At 40.7% G+C, this 21,662-nt stretch overlaps 1 protein-coding gene across 8 annotated transcripts in view; it reads right to left on the reverse strand.

Annotated features, from left to right (window-relative positions):
- znf423 (zinc finger protein 423) overlaps positions 1-21,662 on the reverse strand; it is a 177,248-nt gene that overhangs the window by 148,036 nt on the left and 7,550 nt on the right. For 6 of the 8 annotated variants that reach the window (XM_041997578.1, XM_041997581.1, XM_041997580.1 and 3 more), the window contains exon 2: positions 4,258-4,320. In XM_041997578.1, the coding sequence (XP_041853512.1) occupies positions 4,258-4,320 (63 nt within the window). The remainder of the gene's footprint in view (positions 1-4,257; positions 4,321-21,662) is intronic. The other 2 variants (XM_041997579.1, XM_041997577.1) reach the window with 1 other exon arrangement.

Consider the following 21,662-nt stretch of genomic DNA (forward strand, 5'->3'; position numbering starts at 1 on the left):
TAGTAAAATCCAAAGTGAAGAGTGGCTGAGTAAGGGAATGTGGGACAGTGTGTTTTCATGGGAGGAAGAGTTTCAGATAGGTGTATGTGTATGTGTGTGTGCATGTGTGTGTCATGGGAGTCCAGCTTCCTGCAGGATCTGACACACACAGCAGTTCTAGTGAGCCACCCAGGACCTCAGTCAGCACCCCCATGAACACACACATATACACACACACACAGGCCTGCATTGTGGGCCCTGGAGTAGAGTTAGCACAGGTTTGAAGAAAAGCGTGGGGGGGGGTAGAATGGAAGGATGGGAGGGTTCAGCACGTCATAGACACCCCAAGGGTCATACTTTCCTTTCCTCCCCCTCCCTGAAGAGCTCAACGAGAGACAGGGCAAGAGAAGCAGAGCGAGAGATAACTGCATATTTACCACATTCAGCAGGATCTTATTTCCCTGCTGGGATCCAGTCAGAGGAAGTCTTTAACTCTCCTCTGATAGGCTGCAAACCAGAGCAGGAAAACTAGCTGCAGCTCACAAACACCTACACTGCTTCTACCGTTTTCTTCCAGAGCTGGAAAATGTGCATGAAGTTTCTTCTTTTGCATTACGATTACAGTTGGGATTCTGATGCAGAACAATAAATTTACTAATGATCATGATGGTTGCAGACCAGTTCCATTTCTGGGAGATTTTCAAAAGTCATTTCCTCTACTAAAAGGAAAAAAAAAACACTTAAAATTGGATCCAGCTCATATTAGCTGTGACAAATTCAACAAAGTCAAACATTTTTATGTATAAATAACAAAGTCAGTCTTGTAATCTCACCAATAATCACACTTCCAATCTGACTGAGGCCGAGTTTAGTCAATCAGAGTATCTTAACAACCATATTATGGGAGATATACCTTATCCCAGTTCAAGAAGAACCAGGGTGGAAAGTAACTAGTTTCAAGTTGTTTATTTGTCACATGCAAGATGGTAGAGACTAACCTGCACAAGTACTTCAGTAGCCTTTCTAAAAAAATGCGCTTAAAGAGCTCAACCGAACTGATCCTGTTCAATTTTGTCCAACTTGCTTCACCTCTGTTAAACATAAAGGAAACATCTGCAGCAGACAATAACCTAACATCCTTACAACGTGTAGCATGGCTCAGATGCAGCTGCAGACAATGCCTCTGGTGGCAGAGGAGGAGGGAAACATGCACCTGTGGTAGCTGTAGTGATTATCAGCTTACTAGGTCTCATCTCATTGCTGGAATCATCTAAATGGCAGAAAGTGGTTGATGGCTGACACCTGACATGTTCACTTTCATATTCTTGTTTAACCACTTTGTCCTTTGTCTAAACCTACACCACTACTTCCTTGAAACTAGCCAACGACTGAGCACAGAATGCTGCGATAACTTAACACACGCTCACACTTAATAAAGCTACACTAAACCTAAATCTAACTTAACCCAACACATACCTTGCAAATATTTTGAGTGGTTTGTTTTTTCAAAGTTGAAAATAAGCACACAGGAACCGATATTTTAGTATCGTTATAAAAATAACTAAAATATGTATAAATTAAAAATATATTTTAAAGTATATAAATTAAAATGAAAAGGTTGGTTCCTGCATGAGAGAGGCTGATTTGTGAGTGGAACTGCTCAAAACGTTCGTACATCTTCAGGCTGACTTTTCAGACTTTGGAGGAAGAAACGAAGTCCAGTGTCTCCTCTTGTCTGATTGGTCCATCTTGGCTCATTTAAGGGTTTTTTAAAAATATCACAGATTAAAAACTTAAAACTTTGCATGTTTGTTTTCTTTTTTTGTTTGTTTGTTTTTAAAAAGAAGGGGACAGGGAAATCATTCCTCCCAGAATCTATAATTGTTCAATGAAACATAGATAAAGGTTTATTCAATTCAAAGTGAAAAACTGTTAAGTTCATTAAGTAAACTTCACCCCGCTGATTGGATTTACATTCATTACGGGGTAGACAAAGAAGGTAAATATCTGAACTTGTGGAGTTTCCATTGATATTTTCTTTTTATTGTTATTCAGGATGTTCTGGTCCTGAGGAAAATTTAACCTTTCATTGCTATAGTTTAACTCTGTTAAAATGTAAACTCACCAGCTACTTTATCAGGTTAATCTGTTCACCTGCTTGTTATATCTAACCAGCCAATCACATGGCAGTAACTCAACACATATAGTCATGTAGACATGGTGAAGACTCACTGAAGCTCAAACTGAACATGAGAATGAGGAAGAAAGAAGATTTAAGAGGTTTTGAATGTGGCATGGTTGTTGGTCTGAGTATTTCCAAAACTGCTGATCAGCTGGGATTTAAAAAAAAAAAAAAACAGCCAAGGTCTGCAGAATAGCTTCTCTGAACACACAACACGTCCAACCTTGAAGCAGATGGGCTACAGCAGCAGAAGACCACACCGGGTGCCTCCTGTCAGCTAAGAACAGGAAACTGAGGCTACAATTCACACACACTCACCAACACTGGACAATAGAAGATGGAGAAACGTTGCTGGTCTGATGAGTCTCCATTTCAGCTCCACATTCAGATGCTAGGCTCAGAATTTGGTGGAAACAGCATGAAAACATGGATCCATCCTGCCTTGGATCAACGCTTCAGGCTGCTGCTGGTGTAATGGTGTGGGGGATATTTTCTTGTCCCACTTTGGGCCCCTTAGTACCAATGTGGCCTGGTTTAACCACCACAGCCTACCTGAGTATTGTTGCTGACCATGTCCATCCCTTTATGTCCACAGTGGAGCATCTTCTGATTCTACTTCCAGCAGGATAATGCACCATGTCACAAAGCTCAGATCATCTACACCTGCTTTCTAGAACATGAGAATGAGCTCACTGGACTCCAACGGCCACCACAGTCACCAGATCTCAGTCCGGCAGAGCAGCTTTGGGATGTGGTGGAACGGAAGATTCTTATCATGGATGCAGCAACTGTGTGATGCTGTCATGTCAATATGGAGCAAAACCTCTGAGGAAGGTTTCCACCACCTTGTTAAGTCTATTAGAGCAAGAATTAAGGCAATTCTGAAGGAAAATGGGGTCCAACCCGGTACAAACAAGGTGGACCTGATGAAATGAACAGCAAGTGTAAAGATCTGATAAAAAGGGAATAATGTTGGAGTCTGCTGTCATGATACAGTGTTTAGATTGTATCAGACTATAGTTCCATTCATTGTTTTTGTTGTCACAAGAGTTTTTTCGTTCAGCAATATATATCTTATAAACCACCTCTCCGTAAATAAACAGTTTCTTAACGGCAACTGTTTACCTATAATATCACAAAGTGCAGATCCTGCTGTGTGTGCTTGAATCACATGCACTTTTGAGACCAATTTAACTGCAGTGAGTTCAGTGAAAATCCACTGATAGAGTAAAAAATAAGCTCATTATTGTTTGGTAGAACAGCGAATTCACGAAAACAACTAAAATTAACGTCCTATAATATTACAACATAATAGATAAATAGCAAATAGCAAACCTGTTACCAGAAGCCACATAAACACAGTACTTATTAACAAGAACATGAGGCTGATTAAGTCTTATAATAATTCATCTTTATCCCTCATGAAAGGGAACACTGTGGTGATTTTATATTAAAGCTGGCTTTTTGTCCTGATTTAAATCTGAATTATTTCACCTTTCATATGTGAACAGCAGCTGATTTACTTCCACCTCTCCCTTCATGGTAAAAGGGCAACTGAGGATAATTTTGAATTTCCATTTCAGCGTGGAAACAAGAGAGAAGAGAAAGATGGAGAAGGGGGGGAGGAGAGGCAGAAATGAGAGACTGGTTTTTGAGAAACCACAAGGAAAAACAAAAAATCCAAGAAAAGAACAAAATGAAAAGAAAAGCCCAACCATCTCTCAGACTTCCTCCCAGGATATCAGGCCGTAGAGAGTAGTGAAAAAGCACACAAATCCCCCCACACCCTACCCCCCATCTCTTTCCATTCAGCCCGACTCCAGAGACCGAGTGCTCCGTTTCTTTCCACATCTCATCATTCTCTCCATCTTCACCTCTTCTCTTTTCCTTCTCCAGTTCATCCACCCTTTCCTTCTGTCTTCACTAAATCTTTGTCTTTTCCACTTTCCAGCCCCTTAATCTGTCTCTGAGCAGGCCATTAGAAATACTGTGGAGATGAAATAAAGTCTGGAAGTCTGTGTTTGTGTGTAGACAGTTCAGCTTCGTGTTTGAGAACAGGTCTTATTAAAACACAATTTTTCTTGTTGTACACTCACCTGTCTGGACGGCTGATTCATCCCAGGTCCCTCCAAACTCCGAGGACTCCCCTTCTTCTACTGCTGACAAGAAAACAAGGACAGAAAATTAAAGTTAAAACAACGATTTCTATTCATTATGTGCAGCGACCAAAAACAGAGCTTCACTTTCCACATGCAGAGAAAAAAAAACCTTTTTAACTGCTGCACCACTAAACATGCAGCAGAGAAGCTGTGTTATTGGAGTTGTTAAATTGTTGGGCGATATATCTAAAATACTCGAGTGAGTATATACCCAGGTTGTTCTATGTTGGATATACAAAATTATTATATGCTTCTACGGCTGCTCCTTCTAGAAGTACAAAGTGTTGTCACCTCGGAAGCGTTTAAAATGCAGATATTTTGGCCTGTTTTTCAGGTGACTGATGCAACATAATTTCCAGCTCTGTCCACTGATGTGTCCGAGACAACTTTGTCCACGGCTTGTAGAGACATAACATGACGTTGTAAATAAGATAAATAACATCAGGCTGTTTAGTTTTTAGAATAAAAGGCCAAAATATAGACCTGTTCTACAGGAAATGTATGTTTATGCATCATAATGTGAAATTCAACGTTTACACTGTGTTTTAGAGATTTCAAAACATTACAATATATCGTGTATCGTGATTAAACCAGTAAACATTGTATTATTAGTCATAGGCCACATGCTGTGAAAATGGATGGAGATAGTCAAGCTGTAGCTGACAAAGTTGAACATCATGACCACTGATGGGAATAACAGTCTTATTTTTTCAGTAACAAATAATCTAATTCCTGTTTCCATGGTTACAACATCATAACCATTGCCAAGAAAATGTGGCGCGATATAATGTAATGTGTAATGATTAATCACACTGAAGCTGTCTTCATCTGACCAGGGACTTTGGGGGAGAAATGACCAGAAAAATGACTGATTGTCTGAAAGGTGAATAATTTTTTTCTTAGTAAAATTTAATTACCAGTAAAAACTGGTTCTCTTCTTGGCTTCACTTTGGTCAACAGTTGTAAATGGAAGAATCCAGAAACACCACAACACAAGCATTTCTGCCCTTTTTTTTACTTTTTTTTACTGAAACTAAAGAAATGTCTGCTGGGAAGCAAAATATGAAGAAATGAGGACTGGGTCAGAATTCATGATCAGATTTAAATAAAAAAATTACCAGCAAGGATCTCTATGAGGATTCCTGTCAACACTTAATTATCAGTTAAAACCAGCTGTTTACATAAATTCCTGTAAAAGCAGTCTCTGATACTTGACTGTCCCAACAGCCTCTATAAGCACACAGGTATTGACAATGAAAATGTCACGAGACCTCTCCGACACATTCACGTAGAGAGCTGATCAGCGCAGGAATGTGATGCCGACTTCCTGGGTACGACAGGAAGGGGGGGAAGTGCAGCTGGCACACAAACAGGAAATGGCCGGAGCCACCACACAATGGGATTTCCCGTTCATCCCCTCCCCAACACACTACATCTCTCACTTACCAACCTCTGTTTCTGATCCATCCAAATCCCTTCCCCTCGCCCCACTCCTACCAGTGACCTCCACCCCTCTGGTTCTTAACACCTCTCCTCGCTGACTCACCCCATCCTCACATCAGACCTGAGCCAAGAGCTTACATCAAACAAGAAGTTATAAATCAGTAGATTTCCTTTTCAAAGATAAACAAAGTGTTGGTAACTCCCAGTTGCAGTCTAACCCCACCCCTCCAGTGTGATCCATGTCCAGCTCAGTTTAGTTGCTAAAACATTGGGTGTTCAGAGTTTTAGTTTCATTAAAACTGATTGAAAAAATCAGCCTTTTTTCATTCATGGACTGCAGCGTTGGGCATTTCTGGACAAACGTCTGACTTTACCAGCCTGGATGTTGATGGACTTGCCTGCTCTCTGATACAAGGTCCACTTGCTCTCCACTCACTTTTAAGAAGTCTTTGTGCTTTAAACCCAACACTGGGATTTTCACAGTCTACTTTTTGCATCACGTCCTGCATCCTGTTGGCTCGGCTCAGAACTTCTCATCTGAACGCATCAGTTTCCTGATGTGTTGGACATGTGTGGCAGTTTCCTCACCAGATGCTACAAACTGTCCACAGTTCAAAAAAACAGCTTTAGTCCAACAATGAGATGTTATGTCTCACCAAAAAGTTCCTTTTATAAGAAAAAGATTCAAGTTTAGCACTCGTCTACAATAGTTTTCATTTTAGCATTATATATATATATATATATATGTGTATATATATATATATATATATATATGTATATATGTGTATATATATATATATATATATATATATATATATATTAATGCTGTACAGGGACTGTTGTGTGTCAGTAGAAGACATTTTAACATTTCCTATTATCTCTAACAGTATGATGGAATACTAAAAGTGATAAATGAATAAGTAAATAAAAAAAACAACATTGAAATTTAATCCTAATCTGCTCAGGTCTCTTACGTTATTGGTTGTAAATATTAACACTGTGGTTTATGAATCATACAAAATGTACTATGAATGGGTCAGTGGTCCAGTTCTAGAGTAAAAATGGTTTGTTGACTAATATCTGTCCTTCATTATCAGTGTATAAAACAGTGTGTGTGTTTGCACCATCACTACACCAGCAGATACCAGCAGACTCTGCACACTGTTCAGTCAGCTGATCCAAACACCAGACACTCAAATCTACCAGGGAAAGTAGGTCCAGAGGGGTGGAGGTCACTGGTGGGAGTGGGATGAGACTGATTACTCACCCAGGACTCTCCCCAGGTGGAAGCACAGTCATCTGATATGAACACCCAAAAACAACATTTTCTGTCTCTCTTACACTTAGAATCAGAAAGTTTTTCTATTAATGGAGGCAGCTCATCAAGGGCCGCAGTCTATCAGAGACTAGTCTGAACAGGTGGATATACCTGGATATTATCTGCAAAACAATAAAAAAGAAAGATTGTGTTTCTTCAGGACACTACTTTCAAATCCTGTTAATCTACAGTGGATAGGTTTTTAGTCCTGACACTGTGTCATCTTTGCTTTTTTCAGAGCTGACACAAAAACTATGTCTGCTAGGAAGCAAAAAATGAAGACACAGGAACTGGCTCAGTACTAGCAAAGAAAGACCTGAGTGATTCATAATCAGATTTAAATACAACTGACAATTAAAGATCTCTGTAAGCACCGTCTCCATTATTTTATGGGGAAACTATGATAAAAGCCAAGGTAGTTGGTATTTTTAAAGGTCTTAGGAACACTGGTAACTCTGCCACTGATAAAAGCCTATTTTTCCTGATAAGGCTGTGGGGAATACAGTGTGTTTCATTAGCCAAGCACACACAGCTTTATTTAGATTCCCACATCCTCCCTCTGTCCCCCTCAGAGACACATACACCGTTACTGTGAACTCTGCACGCACCAGGGGGCCTGTGTGATGATGGTGGTGGAGGTGCAGGTGGATGTGTGCATGAGGAGGGTTAGACATGCTTAAAGTATAGTGTAAAAGAGGGAAGAACTGTGCATGTGTGTGCTGTTTTTAGGAAAAACAAGCACTTAGAAATCTGCATGTGGTCTGTGGTATATGAAGGGAAGGATGTGTGTGTGTGTGTGTGTGTGTGTGTGTGTGTGTGTGTGTGTGTGTGTGTGTGTGTGTGTGTGTGTGTGTGTGTGTGTGTGTGTGTGTGTGTGAGGTAAAAAGCAGGGCATTCATGGCATCCAATTAATGGTTCTGCCTCATTTCCACCTAAATCCCACTTTCCTTCACACTTTCTAGTTATGAAAATGGAAATTTGTACAATAAATCGATTTAAGGAGTTTGTTTCATTCAGATGGAGGGCATCGTTTGAGAAAAAAAATGTATCCACAGTTGTTAAAAACACAAAACATTGTGTTATATCAACAAACCTGGATGTAACAAAGTCCCACAAACACACAGACAGACAAGTGTGGTGTACCTGTAGGCAGCAAAGAGGTGAAGATCAAACAATCTGCTCTCAACATCACACACTGCAGACATGCAGCACAAACGAAAACCCTGGAGCATGATACATGTCTGAAAGCGTGTGACGCAGTGCAAAGAAAAAGCTGCTGGGGATCCTTGAAGAGTCAAAACAGAAAATTCAGCCTTGTAAACCTCTGATACGTCTGTACAAACAGAAAAAAGTGATATCATTTAAACTGGGCCAGACTTTAAACTGGGGTGGTCTTGGAATATCCATTTAGTCCAATTATTTGTTTAAAGTGGGAAAACTGGGTGATTTCCGGTCACTGTTTTAAAAACTCTTGCAGGATGACTGAGGGAACTGTTCTGTCATTGATGACTGGGCCTTATTCTACTCTCAAGAGTGGAATAAACACATTAGAAAAATAATTCAATAAAACAATTAGATAAAATAAAGGAAAGTGGACACTGACGGTTCTGTGGCATAAAGAGTCGCTCTTTACTTTAAACGCCTTTATGTTGCTGTGCCAGTGTTTCGTAATTAAAGTCAACATCATAGCTGATTTCATAAATAAGCTCTCCTCAGTCAAGATGAAAACCCAAAATGTTCCCACAGAGGAGCTAAATTTTGATTAATTCTTCCAAACTTTCTGACAGGAGCCTGAACTTTACCTCTGTGTGTGGAGGAGCTGCCAGATTACTGACAGTAAAACTTGGAAGATGGGATGTGTGCATGGAAAGGACAAGACATTTCTGTTTCATACATTTTATAGAAATAAATATCCTCTAAAAGGGAAAAACACTGATTTCATAAACTCTATAAGACTGAGAACTTCAGACTGGCAGGACTCATAAACTCATTGTCTACTTTATCAGGTCTACCTGTGCAACTGTTTCGTAACACAAATATCTAATCAGCCAATCACGTGGCAGCAACTCAGTACATTTAGTCATGAAAACATGGTATAGATGACCTACTGAGGTTTAAGTGCCTTTAAGGGGATTTAAGTGACTTTGAATGTGGCAACAATCGCTAGGGTTTACAAAGAATGATCTGAAACAGAGAAAATATATCATCAATATAAGGCAAAAGAAAGTCAAATAAGCAGTGGATCCAACCAAGGTATGCAAAACAGCATCTCAGATTCAGAACATTTTATTTATCCCCAAGGGGTAACTCGGTTTGCAGACGTGAGTCACAGCAAAGGACAGGACACTACCCACACATTCCACGTCACACACAGATCAGTCAGTATTCAGGATACAACATCAACAGCTTAAAGATCCAGCCATAAAGTGCAGCAGTTTCACCATCAGTTACAAAGTGCAAAAGTAGAAATAAATGGCTAAAATAGAGTAAAAACCTAAAAACAACACGTGTTTTTAGCTTTGTACCTAAGCAATGAACACACAACATGTCCAACCTTGAAGCAGATGGGCTGCAGCAGCAGAAGACACACCGGGTGCCTCCTGTCAGCTAAGAACAGGAAACTGAGGCTACAACTCACACAGACTCACCAACACTGGACAATAGAAGATGGAGAAACGTTGCTGGTCTGATGAGTCTCCATTTTAGCTCCACATTCAGATGCTAGGCTCAGAATTCGGTGGAAACAGCATAAAAACATGGATCCATCCTGCCTTAGATCAACGCTTCAGCCTGCTGCTGCTGGGGTAATGGTGTGGGGGATATTTTCTTGGACCACTTTGGGCCCCTTAGTACCAACGTGGCCTGGTTTAACCACCACAGCCTACCTGAGTATTGTTGCTGACCATGTCCATCCCTTTATGACCACAGTGTAGCATCTTCTGATGCTACTTCCAGCAGGATAATGCACCATGTCACAAAGCTCAATTCACTGGACTCCAACGGCCTCCACAGTCACCAGATCTTAGTCCAGTAGAGCATCTTCGGGATGTGATGGAACGAAAAATTCTCATCATGGATGCAGCCGACAAATCTGCAGCAACTGTGTGACGCTGTCTTGTCAATATGTAGCAAAACCTCTGAGGAACGTTTCCAACACCTTGTTGAATCTTTGACAACAAGAATTAGGGCAGTTCTGGAGGAAAAAGGTACTTGTACTAGAAGGTGGACCTGATAAAATGAGTTATATATAAAGCACAGGATCTTGCCTTCCCAATTCAAATTGGCCAGTCAGATCAAACTTATAGAAATATGTTGATAAAATAATTAACAGAATATGTAGTACCTTCAGTTAAATTTTTTATTTTACTGGCGTTATCTTTGTAGTGCTAAAGCAGCTATATCCACATCCGTCACACACATAAGCACAAACATTAACACTAACTTCTACATTACAGCAGCTGCAAAATGAAACAACAGAACACTCCTGTCTCCATTGTAATGGGATGCTGCAGTTCATTAACCACACAATTATATCAGTCTGTCCTCAGAGACCAAACACACACATATGCAAATAGGGTGTGAAATGCAATGCAAAACTGACCAATTTCGGAGTCTCTGTGTCAAAAACATGCAGGAATCTTTAGGTAACTTCAGTAAAATCCTGCAGATATCACTTGAGTGGGAAAAAGTCAACGCACCCAACAGAAAACTGCTTCTTTCTGTACACCCTCTATACACTCACAGAACAAAGGTATCACAAAGTCTAGAAATTATGCTATTTTCATCTGTAGCCTCTAATTTTAGCTCTGCACTACAAGTACTTTCACAGTTTAGTGGTGAGGACAGTTAATTTCATTTTTCAACACAACGCCTGCAGTTGGAGAGTCTCAGCACCGCCCACGCTGTTTTTGGCTGTCATGCTATGAGGAGTTGGGTCAGATGTGATTAGCTAATGATGCCATAAATACCAGCTATTTGTGACATAAAGGGAGGAACCAGGTGTATGCAAAGATTTCTCCCCTTCATAATCCATTATGAGGATTGTTGTCTTGAGTTTTGTCTCTAAACCTGGTGCAACAGACTGATAGACACCATAAAAGCTGACCAGGCACCTGGAGGGAGAGTCAGGCGGTTCTGGTTTGAGCTTCAGGGTGAGTTCTGGAAAAGGTGGACTGGAGCAAGCTGAACTGGGACTGATTATTCAAGCTTCTCTTATTAAATGCACAGTACAATGTAGGGATGTCACAATCACTTGATTTCACAATTAATTGTGGTATTAAAATGCCATGATTAATTCATCATAAAAAAACCCTCAATATGAATTTCCAGAGAAGATTATGTTTGAACCATGTTAGCAGATCAGCTCACCAGCCTGCAAAGAAGGACATAAAAAAGGAAATTAAACCAACGTTTCACCACCTGCAGGATAATCAGTGGCTTTGGCAGCTGAAGGTAAATGTTGGGTACTTGGGTTACATGGTGTTAATGTTTATCTAATGCAACATTAAAATGAAATATTATTTGCAATTTTCTAATTGTGTTCAGCTTACCTAAGTTACAGCTTTACCCGACAAGGTTGAAAACAAATGTTTAAAAGCATTTTTATAATGTAGTTTCCAGAAAGAAGCCTCCCAAGTCCAGGTAAAGGTCCTGTAGCCTTTTACCTGTTTTCTCAGCACTTATTCATTCTTTACACAACACAGGAGATTTAGCTGGAATAGGAGGTTTTAGTTATATTATTTTGTTACGTTGGCATCAAAAGATAGAAATAAATTAAACTTATAGACCTATAAGGAGGTTTGGTGTGATTTTACATATTTACTGTGTTGTGACACTAACTTCATAATAATCATGTTAATCTTAATATATAATCTGATCATGATAATATCATTTCTCTGACAATGTGCTGGATGCTCCTAAACCAGCAGATTCATTCGTGTAAACGTTTGCTGAGCAGTTCTGTGTTTATGAAGTTGAACTATGATCCTCTGCAAGCAAAGTTTGCAAAAGCAAACTGTGTTTGATGAATGTTTTAGTATATTAACAGAAATGTTGCTCCATCGAATCTTCCTCATCTTCTGATGCAACTGCTGCTGTAAACCTGATTAATATAAAGTATTTCATCATGTTAGGTTTCACTCTTAACTGAAAGTTTAAATCTGAGTGTCATTCTAATTAATTTCTCATCTACAACAATTACTTTTTTTGCAGCTGTTCATCAAAAAAGATCAAACATGAAAATGATGCAAAGTAGAACAGCAGCAGGAAAAAGTAAAGTTTTGCTTCTGCATCATGACGATGTTAATATAGACAAATATTTATACAGTTGTTGTCATTAATTATCTATATGCACACACAAAACACACACAGTCCTGCTAAACGTAACAGCACTCCTCCATCGTTTTCCTCCTGTGTTTCTAACCTATTTTCCTTCTACCTTTGCTTGTTTATTCTGTCATCCCTTGTTCAATATTATCCCTGTCATCTTTCGTTGTTATAGTCTCTTCCTTCTGTATCTTAACTGTTCCTGCTTTGATCACTGCTCACCATTCATGCTTTTTTCACTCTCCCTTTCTTTTTTTCCCCCAATCTCTCTCCTTTTACTCCGTATCTTCTTTCATCTACCTGACTCTAACTTGCTTCCCTCCATCTTAGTCTCTTCTGTCCCATGAAAGCAGTCGCAGCCTCGCTGAGAAAATCCTTTGTCTTTCTTCCTCCTAAACAACGCATGCATGCACAGTATCAGGGCCATTTATTCCCAAAGCCGCCCAAGGCTCTGGTGTTCCCACATCTCTTTGACGAACGGGTCACTGTGGCCAATCGTGTGTTGGCCAGGAGGCCCAGAGAGGCGGGATGTGGGTCAGCGTAGCCAATGATGGGTGGGCTCTTCTCCCCAAGGGGTAAGCTGATTGACAACCGGTGCTGGACAGAAGTCAAGAGGGTAATTGTCATCTGACTCCCTCTCCCTCTTTATCTGTCTGTCTCTTCATCTTTTTCTTTGAGCACCCTCCCTTTCTGTATGTTCAACCCACTTCCTAAGCCCCCACTCCCACCCCCCACCCCCAAACGCAACCAGCTTTTTCCCTGTAGCTCCAGGAGGACTCTCTCATTGGCTGGCCTTCCTGTCCCTCAGGAGCAACTTTGTGATGCTACTGGCCCGAAGCTGATGCCAATCTACATCCCCAGCCCACCCCCAGGGACACCCCCCAGCCCCTACCCCCAACTTCAATGGCCTGTGTCAAACGCACACATCCACCAACACATCTAGTCAGGGGACAGGGACAGAAGCTGATTAACCAAATACTTTTATCAGCAGTAAAACCGCTCTTTCTGCCTGCCTGCATTCTGCACAAAACAGCCTTAAAACACAAGCACTGAGTCACTGGCCAGAAACACCAGGCTAGTCAGAGGTTTGGGACAGTGTCAGTGTGTGTGCACGTATGCTTTTGTTTGTGGCAGTGTGCTTGTGTTAGCAGAGGGCTTAGATGGATGGCAGAGAGAAAGAACAACAAGCACACAAAGCCTGGCGGACAAGCTCCATCGCCCTCTCTATCTTCCTCTTCCCACTGCCTCTCTTTGCAGCTCTCCCTCTCTCGTCATGTTCCTCTTTCTCTCCGTCGTACCATCCAAAGTGTTTCCACTATCTGATTTTGTTACCAGCTGAAAGAGCATTGCTGGTTTGGTTTTAGCCTTGTTCCTCTGTCGGTCGGACTCAACTGTCCATCACGGAGGTTTACAGGTGCGAAGCTGAAATCCAAATAAAGGCAGAGTATGAAAATGCTGAACCACCTACTACTTTGTGCCCATGTCTCAGCGAGTTTCACAGAATATCTTCCACAGAAAGAGGGTGCAGCAAGATACCTCATTACCATTCAGAGGTTACCCATTGGTTTACCAACTGCCAATCCGAAGACAAGTCCAGCATTCTTGGACCCATTAGAGAACATTTTTGGACAAAAATGCTTTGCTCTGGCTCAGGAGACGAAGGGGACGTCCGTCTGTTGGTAAGCCAACATACAAAATCCCATGGCCTTGTGTATGTTTGGGATTTAAGATCAACACATGAGCATGACTGTATTTTTTATATTAAGCAGTTGATTTTAAGAGTGTTTATATTCCACTTAATCCTAATATAATTAAAGGATTATTTTCACAGAGATCACCAGCACACAGAACACATAGATATTAAACCGAAATTATGAATAGAGATGCAATGATAACAATTTTATTTGCCCAATTAGGTTTCTTTAAATGTCTGTTGCTCTGATTACGACTTAGGTTGATCCCAGTTTTCTTCCTGAGAACAGTTGTTGAAATGGTACAACATCAAATTTTGTAATTTTGGTTTCTTACAGCCTGATAAGCCAGTCAAGATGAAGCTCACAAACTGAGTATAAATCCAGGAATTTGTGATGTTTCGATCGCAACTATTAACACAAATTCATCCAATCTTTCAGATTTATGTACGTTCGTGCAATTTTGTCCAATCACTGCAACTTTAATGCAATTTGTACAAATCACAAGGCGCTTCCTTGTTTCTCCCTGATACACAAACTTCATGAACTTTAGTTTTGTGTTTGTGGTTATGAGCATGCAGACATTTCCACCTGCCATCTGGTGCTGGGGATAACTCTCGGGCCACTAGAGCTGGAGAATGCTGCACAAGCTGCTGAAAATAATTGATGTTTCTTTGCATCCTCTACACAACAGTGTGTGTTCAGTGTGAGGTTTCGTCAGCGCCAATGCAAGACTGAAAGATACCGGAGTTCATTCCTGCCAGCAGCCACCGCCCTCCAGAGAAAAGAGATATCTTCTTCTAATTAATTATTATTGATAAAAAAATAAAAAAACTACTAAAACATTACAATTTCCCTCTGGGATTTATAAAGTGTCTTTCATTTCATTCATCTGAAAGTCAACACCATGGATCGTGCATGACACTTTCCCAGAGTTCTGCATGAAAGTGGAGGAAAACCTTTGTTTCTGATTGCTATTTGAATTTGCAAATAATGAACATGAACTCATTCAGATTACGCAAGGTCCCGCAACAGTCACTGCCTAAATTTTCCCGACGCTACACCTACTTTATACTATGTTACCCACAATGCATAGCACTAGCATAACAAACAGGCAATGCTCCACAGCAGCGGCAGTTTTTGTGTTCAAACATCAACTCAAACGTCTCCTTTCTTCTTCCTCCTGTTCACCCATCAGCTCAACATAACAATGAAATGAAGAAAAAACAGCAAAATTAGAGAAAAACATGAAATTTTACAACACAAGCAGAATTTGTTTCGACTTTGTTTCATCTTTTATCCTGTTAAACTCACACACTTTCACATCCATAAAGTCATCTGTGCACAAGAACTGCACATCCACATGGTTTTTCAGCAAAGAGTGCGAGAGCACAACACTCATTTCCTCACACATGCGAACACACACATGCGCACACACACGCGCACACACACATGCACACGCAGACGAGCGCAGAGTTGATGTTCAGGGCCAAACAACACAGCTTGAGATTAAAGAGCCTCTCTGATCTGACATTTGTTTTTCTGTCTGTCAGAGAGTGTGGCGGGAAGAGGAATCAATAGCATCAGAGACGTTTGGAGGGGAAAAAAGAGAAACGGAACGATGGTGAGGAGTAAACGGGGAACCAGGGGAAAGGTTTAAAAAAGAGAGAAAGAAAAAAGGTGAGGAGGACATCACCAGCGAGGAAGGACGAGAGGTGAAGGAGGGCGGCGAGGAGAAACATTACGAGTAGGACAGAGAAAGAAAGAGAGGGCAGGAGGAGGAGAGGGAAAGCATTCCTCTGGAGTATCTCGACTCTGGGGAGGCCTCCAGAAATAACTGAACTAGAAGTTCCCCCAGCAGCCAGCACTCACCAGTACACACTGGTACACCAGCTCAGAGTTCACCATCAGAACACCGCACTACAAACACAAACGCTGTAGAGATGAGATGGGCTAAATTAAGCATAGCAGTTAGCATTCATGCATATTCTCTCACACACACTCATACAGGACGACGACAACATGCTCAGAGAGGCTGCAGGGTAGGGTGGGGGTGTAATTGCCTTCTCATGTCGTACAGGCTCGGGACTGCTTTTTGACTAAAGACACCAATTTCACGCTATGGCATTATTTAGCTTGATACAAACTCGATTAGGAGGAGAAAGATGGAGAGGAAAAAGGACATAAACAGCTTTGTGTCATCGCTGGCGGACAGATTACCTCTGTCCTCTCGCTCCTTCTGAGAGCGAAACATAAACACAGCTAGATCCAACTCCAGCTCGGAGCGTGGATCCTCGTTTCAGTCCAGTCAAATATGTGCTTTTTGTTTTCAAAACAACTTTCAAACCAGTTATTTCAGATTTAATTATCCTTCATGTAAAACCAGAAATTCTCCAACATTTTAGCTAATAATGCTCAGTCCCCTAAAGATTCAAACTATTAAGTCAAGTTTAACATGCAGTTATAATACAGACAAAAAATAAGGTGTCAAGTTAAAAATCATCTGTAACTAAAGTCTGTACTGATGGCAGCATCTTCATGTTTGCTGAAAGAAATCTTCATCCAATTAGCTCTTTCGTTTAAAGACACGGCTGCAGGCGGCGTTGGGTTCAGCTCCACTACCACACTAATTGCTCTTTGGTAGAGTAAACTCATTGACTCAGCATGCTGGTGTCAATAAGTGAGAGACGTTACAGATATTTTCTCCTCAGCTTGTTAGTTATTTGATAAAATGAAGAAGAGAGAACTTCCATTCTGCTCAATTTCCTGTAAAGAAGCATTAATTCTTCTGTCAGGAACTATTACTGACATGATCTGCAACAGATTTCTCTTTTTCGCCTTAGTCAATGATCTAACTGTTTCGATGCTATATATTTAAATTTCTTTTTTAATGACCATTCAAACTGCACAAGGTTACAGGACCCCATCAGAAAAAGAGAGAAAACCTGCAAATAAAGTGCCTCAGGTTATGTTCAAAGCTGAAGGTAATTTGTAGGAAATATTCCATTTTAATTAAATATATAAAAGATGCATGCACTTGCTGGCTCTTAGATCCTCATGCACATACTTATCTCGTGCAAAAATTAACAAAACACAAAAAAAGCATGATTTGAATCTTCTTGACTGACGTAAAACTTCCATAATGTTGACTTGTTAGCATGTGTGATCCATGTCATATACGTAGCTGCCTCCAAGAATTAAGGCAGTTTTAAAGGAAAAAGGGGCCCAACTCAGTACCAGCAAGGTGGACCTAGTAAAGCGAACAGTGAGGGTATATAATAAAAATTTACAAAAGTTTTCGAACAGCAATTCTTGGCATCGAACACTTTTTTAAATTTTGCTCTACATCTAATCTTATAACTCTGCAGTGTAACCCTGCATTATTATTTTGTTCTGGTTTTCCACTTGCTTTTCAAAAAGAAAGATAAGTTTTTTTTTTTCCTTTACTCAGAGAAAGAAGTCTTGCATTAACATAAAACCATGTTAGAATTTTATTTTCTTTTAAACTTTTTCTTTTCCGGTGTGAAGCTTGTTTTTCCCCCCGTCTTTCTCCGGCTCCCACTCGCTCCATTGTAAGTCTCCCAGCAGGGCGCCTCTGCCTTTTGACTGGGAGGTGAAAGGAAAGGAGTTAGAAAAACCAACTGAAGACTCCAACGCTGAAAAGAACCGTTGGTAGGTCTATAGCGGGGTACACCACAAAGACCTGGCAGAGTGCTGGATGAAAAAGGAACGCAACACAAGCAGCTTGTTTGGCTGAGGACTCCACACTCCGAGGACAATGCCCATTAGTCCGGGTGCTCGGTTTCACTGTGTAGTTGTGTTTCCACTCAGAATGCTTGTGTGGAAAGCTGGGGAAAATATTTATAAATCATGAAGGAAAACACTATTATTTAGCTTTATGTACTCAAATCTGAAATTATGGAAAGAGACAAAAACAGGAAATTTTCCTGTTCTTAAACCCTGAATGCTAAAAATGAGGGAGCCCTTTAAATAACAGCTGTCTTCTGTAAACTAATTCATATCTAGGAATAGAAACATGGTTTCCAAGATGATGTGTAAGTACAGAAATATGAATTATTTTGTCTAAAAACATGACTGGAGGAGTGACTTTTGGTCCGGCCTAAAGCTCATAAGGTGAGGTGAGGTCAGAACAAGAGGCTCAAAGCACACACATACACACACACACACACACACACACAGATTCCCATTTCCCAGAAGTCACCCTTTCATCAACAGCAGTGAGTGGGAAGGTATCCCAGTAAATATATTATGCATCAGCCAGGTGTGCATAGGGGAGCTGCTAATTGCCCCCACCACTAATGTTTAATGTACAGAATAAGGAGGAGGGGTGGGGGATCACAGAGAGAGGGGAAGAAGGAAGGAAGGTAGGAGGAGGACAGGAGGTTGGTGGAAAGGACTGAGAGAAGGTGAGAACAAATTCTGTCCAAAATGGTGACAACTATTCATCTTTTCCAACTACAGTTCATTTAATCCATCACAGACGGATATTTCTGCACCACAAACCAAACAGCAGAGTCACAGAATGTGTGATCCTGATCCACACGGCTGGATTTGTTCCTATTTCTTTAGGACTTTCAGATCCTGTTCATCTACTGGAGATAGTTTTTTTAGTCCTGACTCCTCTTCTTTTGTCCTCTATGTGTCCAGTTTCTGCCTATATGCTGAGATTTGCCAAGTTTTTAGCTAATAGCTGTTTGTGAATCCCTTTAAAGCTGCTAAAATTCCTGTTTTCTATCTATAAAACTGTTATCTTTCACATTTCTTAATATAGTTTTCAGATATGGTTTATAACTGGTTCTTAGCTAAGTTGTTATGTGTTGAGAACACTGGTTCATCCCTGGAGTTAGGAGGCTTTTTCTAAGATTCTATTATTCATGGGTGAGAGTTAAATGGCTTCAGAAAGAAAGAAACAATTTTCTGAAAATGGTGAGGTACAGGGACGAGATTAAAAATGAGTTAAAAATATCACAGAAAAACTAATAAAAGACCTTCAGAAAGCTGGAGAATTCCAAGTGAATCAGGCTGCTGGGAAGAGGAACGTGAGGACTGGATCAGCATTTTACTGAATTCTCATCATTTACATGAAAGGTTAAATCTGTGTTTAAAAGAACTAACAGAGTTACTTTTTGCTTTTTAAAGGTTCAATTTTGACAAAAGACGAATGAAACACCACAAATGTGCTGCAGGCAAAAAGTCAGCTCTGAAAAAAAAAGCCACCTTTTATTTGGAGGCTGATTCTGACACCACACACACACACACACACACACACACACACACACAGAAATGTTGGAAACTTAGAAGGGCCCATGTCCTCTGAGACCATGGAGTGGTGGGGGGATTCAGACTTGGCAAGTAGGGTCTGCACTGACTGAGTGGGCGTGCATCTGTGTGTACGAGTATACTTACACCAGCATCATCTTTCTCTTCTTAAAAGCTGAGAACATGGGCATGCGCCACGCTCAGATACACTGTACGTATGTGTGTGTGTGGGTGTCTCTCGGGGGTGGGGGTGGGGGGGTCGGGGGATGCGTTAAGGTCCAGTGAGTTTGCAGCTGATAAACGAGACTAGCTAAGCTGCTACAATAGCACAGTCCAGGCCCATGACACCCGCTTCTCACACACTTCCACACACACACATTCACAACCACACCAGGCCAGCTGCTGATAAGGAGTTGTCGCTGACACACACACACACACACACACACACACATTCTTCTCACTGAAGACTTTAGCCTTTTTAAACACACACACACTATACAATAAAAACCACACCAAACCCTCATGATCATGTGACTTTCTCTCATTCAATTTATTATTATTATTATTATTATTATAATACCCATTTAGTTGTGCTTAATGAAACTGGCAGCAGCTGCTCAACATAATAACAAAAACCCACTTTTGATATATTTTGAGTCTAGAAGTAGCATCAGAAGATGCTACACTGTGGTCATAAAGGGATGGACATGGTCAGCAACAATACTCAGGTAGGCTGTGGTGGTTAAACCAGGCCACGGTGGTACTTAGGGGCCCAAAGTGGGACAAGAAAATCTCCCCACACCAGCAGCAGCGTGAAGCGTTGACCCAAGGCAGGATGGATCCATGTTTCATGATGTTTCCACCAAATGCTGAGCCTAGCATCTGATTGTGGAGCTGAAATGGAGACTCATCAGACCAGCAACGTTTCTCCATCTTCTATTGTCCAGTGTTGGTGAGTGTGTGTGAATTGTAGCCTCAGTTTACTGTTCTTAGCTGACAGGAGGTACCAGTGCGTTCTTCTGCTGCTGTAGCCCATCTGCTTCAAGGTTGGCCGTGTTGTGTGTTTAGAGATGCTATTCTGCAGACCTTGGTTGGAATCAGTGCATAATGGACTTCCTGTTGCCTTTCTATCATCTCTAACCAGCCTACCCATTTTCCTCTGGCCTCTTTGGTCCAGACAACTGCTGCTCACTGGATATTTTCTCTTCTTCAGACCATTCTCTGTATACCTAGAGATGTTTGTAGGTGAAAATCCCAGTAAATACTCAGACCAACAGCCATGCCACATTCAAAGTCTTTAAAGTCTTTCTTCGTCATTCTGATGCTCAGTTTTGAACTTCAGCAGTCGTCGTCTTCACCATGGAGACACCATGTCTCCATGACTACATGTGTTGAGTTGCTGCCATGTGATTGGCTGATTAGATATCTGTGTTAACACGCAGGTGAACAGGTGGTCCTGTGAGCATAAATGCAAAAATTTGAAAGTAAATGTTTACATGTCTAGTATTTAACATATTTAAATGAAAAAAACTGAGATTTTTACAGATATAAACCATCTGACGTTCAAAGTGAGAAGTACATACACAGTTACTAGAAATCTCTAAGAAACGCTGTCAAAAATCAGCTAATTTAACAAAACTGTCAAATTTAAAGTTGTCTGCTCTTCTTTTTAGATCAAACAAGCAGAAATATCACTGATTATTGTCTAAGATTATCAAAGAAGCCAGGGTAAAAAGACATTTTCTTACAATACTTATATTTCTACCTGTACTTTGTTTTCCATCTCAGATAAAAATATATAGTCCAGCTCGGTGCATCTTGCTCTCTGAGCTTTCAATTGTGTATTAATTTGGTTCTAATTGAGTGCAGATCTACATGAGTCCATTATATTCAATGCACGGTACCGCTGGGCTCCACCAATCACCAATTACATTAGCTTGTTTTGTCCCATTAGAAAACAAGCACCCAAAACTCAAATCCACCTCCTACTGTGGAGTCAATGGAATTTTTAACAAAGCTTTCAGAGAGCCATTTAATGGTTCAGCAAGCCTTAATACAAAACCACAACACATTTTATGCAGGAGTGACTCAGCGTGCCCGTACGTGCACTGATTGCATTATTATTGACACAATCCATAGCCGCACAAAAATGATCAGACTTTTCTAGATAGATAAAAGCCACTAAAGCTTTCGCTGTACTTTAAAGCTCTTCTACGCTGAGTTTGACCAGTAAAATTACGCTGTTGCCTTCATGTAATCCAAGTCACATGTGTATGGTCTGGGTT

The sequence above is a fragment of the Melanotaenia boesemani genome, chromosome 10, assembly GCF_017639745.1.
Source record: "Melanotaenia boesemani isolate fMelBoe1 chromosome 10, fMelBoe1.pri, whole genome shotgun sequence".
Classification (NCBI taxonomy): Eukaryota; Metazoa; Chordata; class Actinopteri; order Atheriniformes; family Melanotaeniidae; genus Melanotaenia; species Melanotaenia boesemani.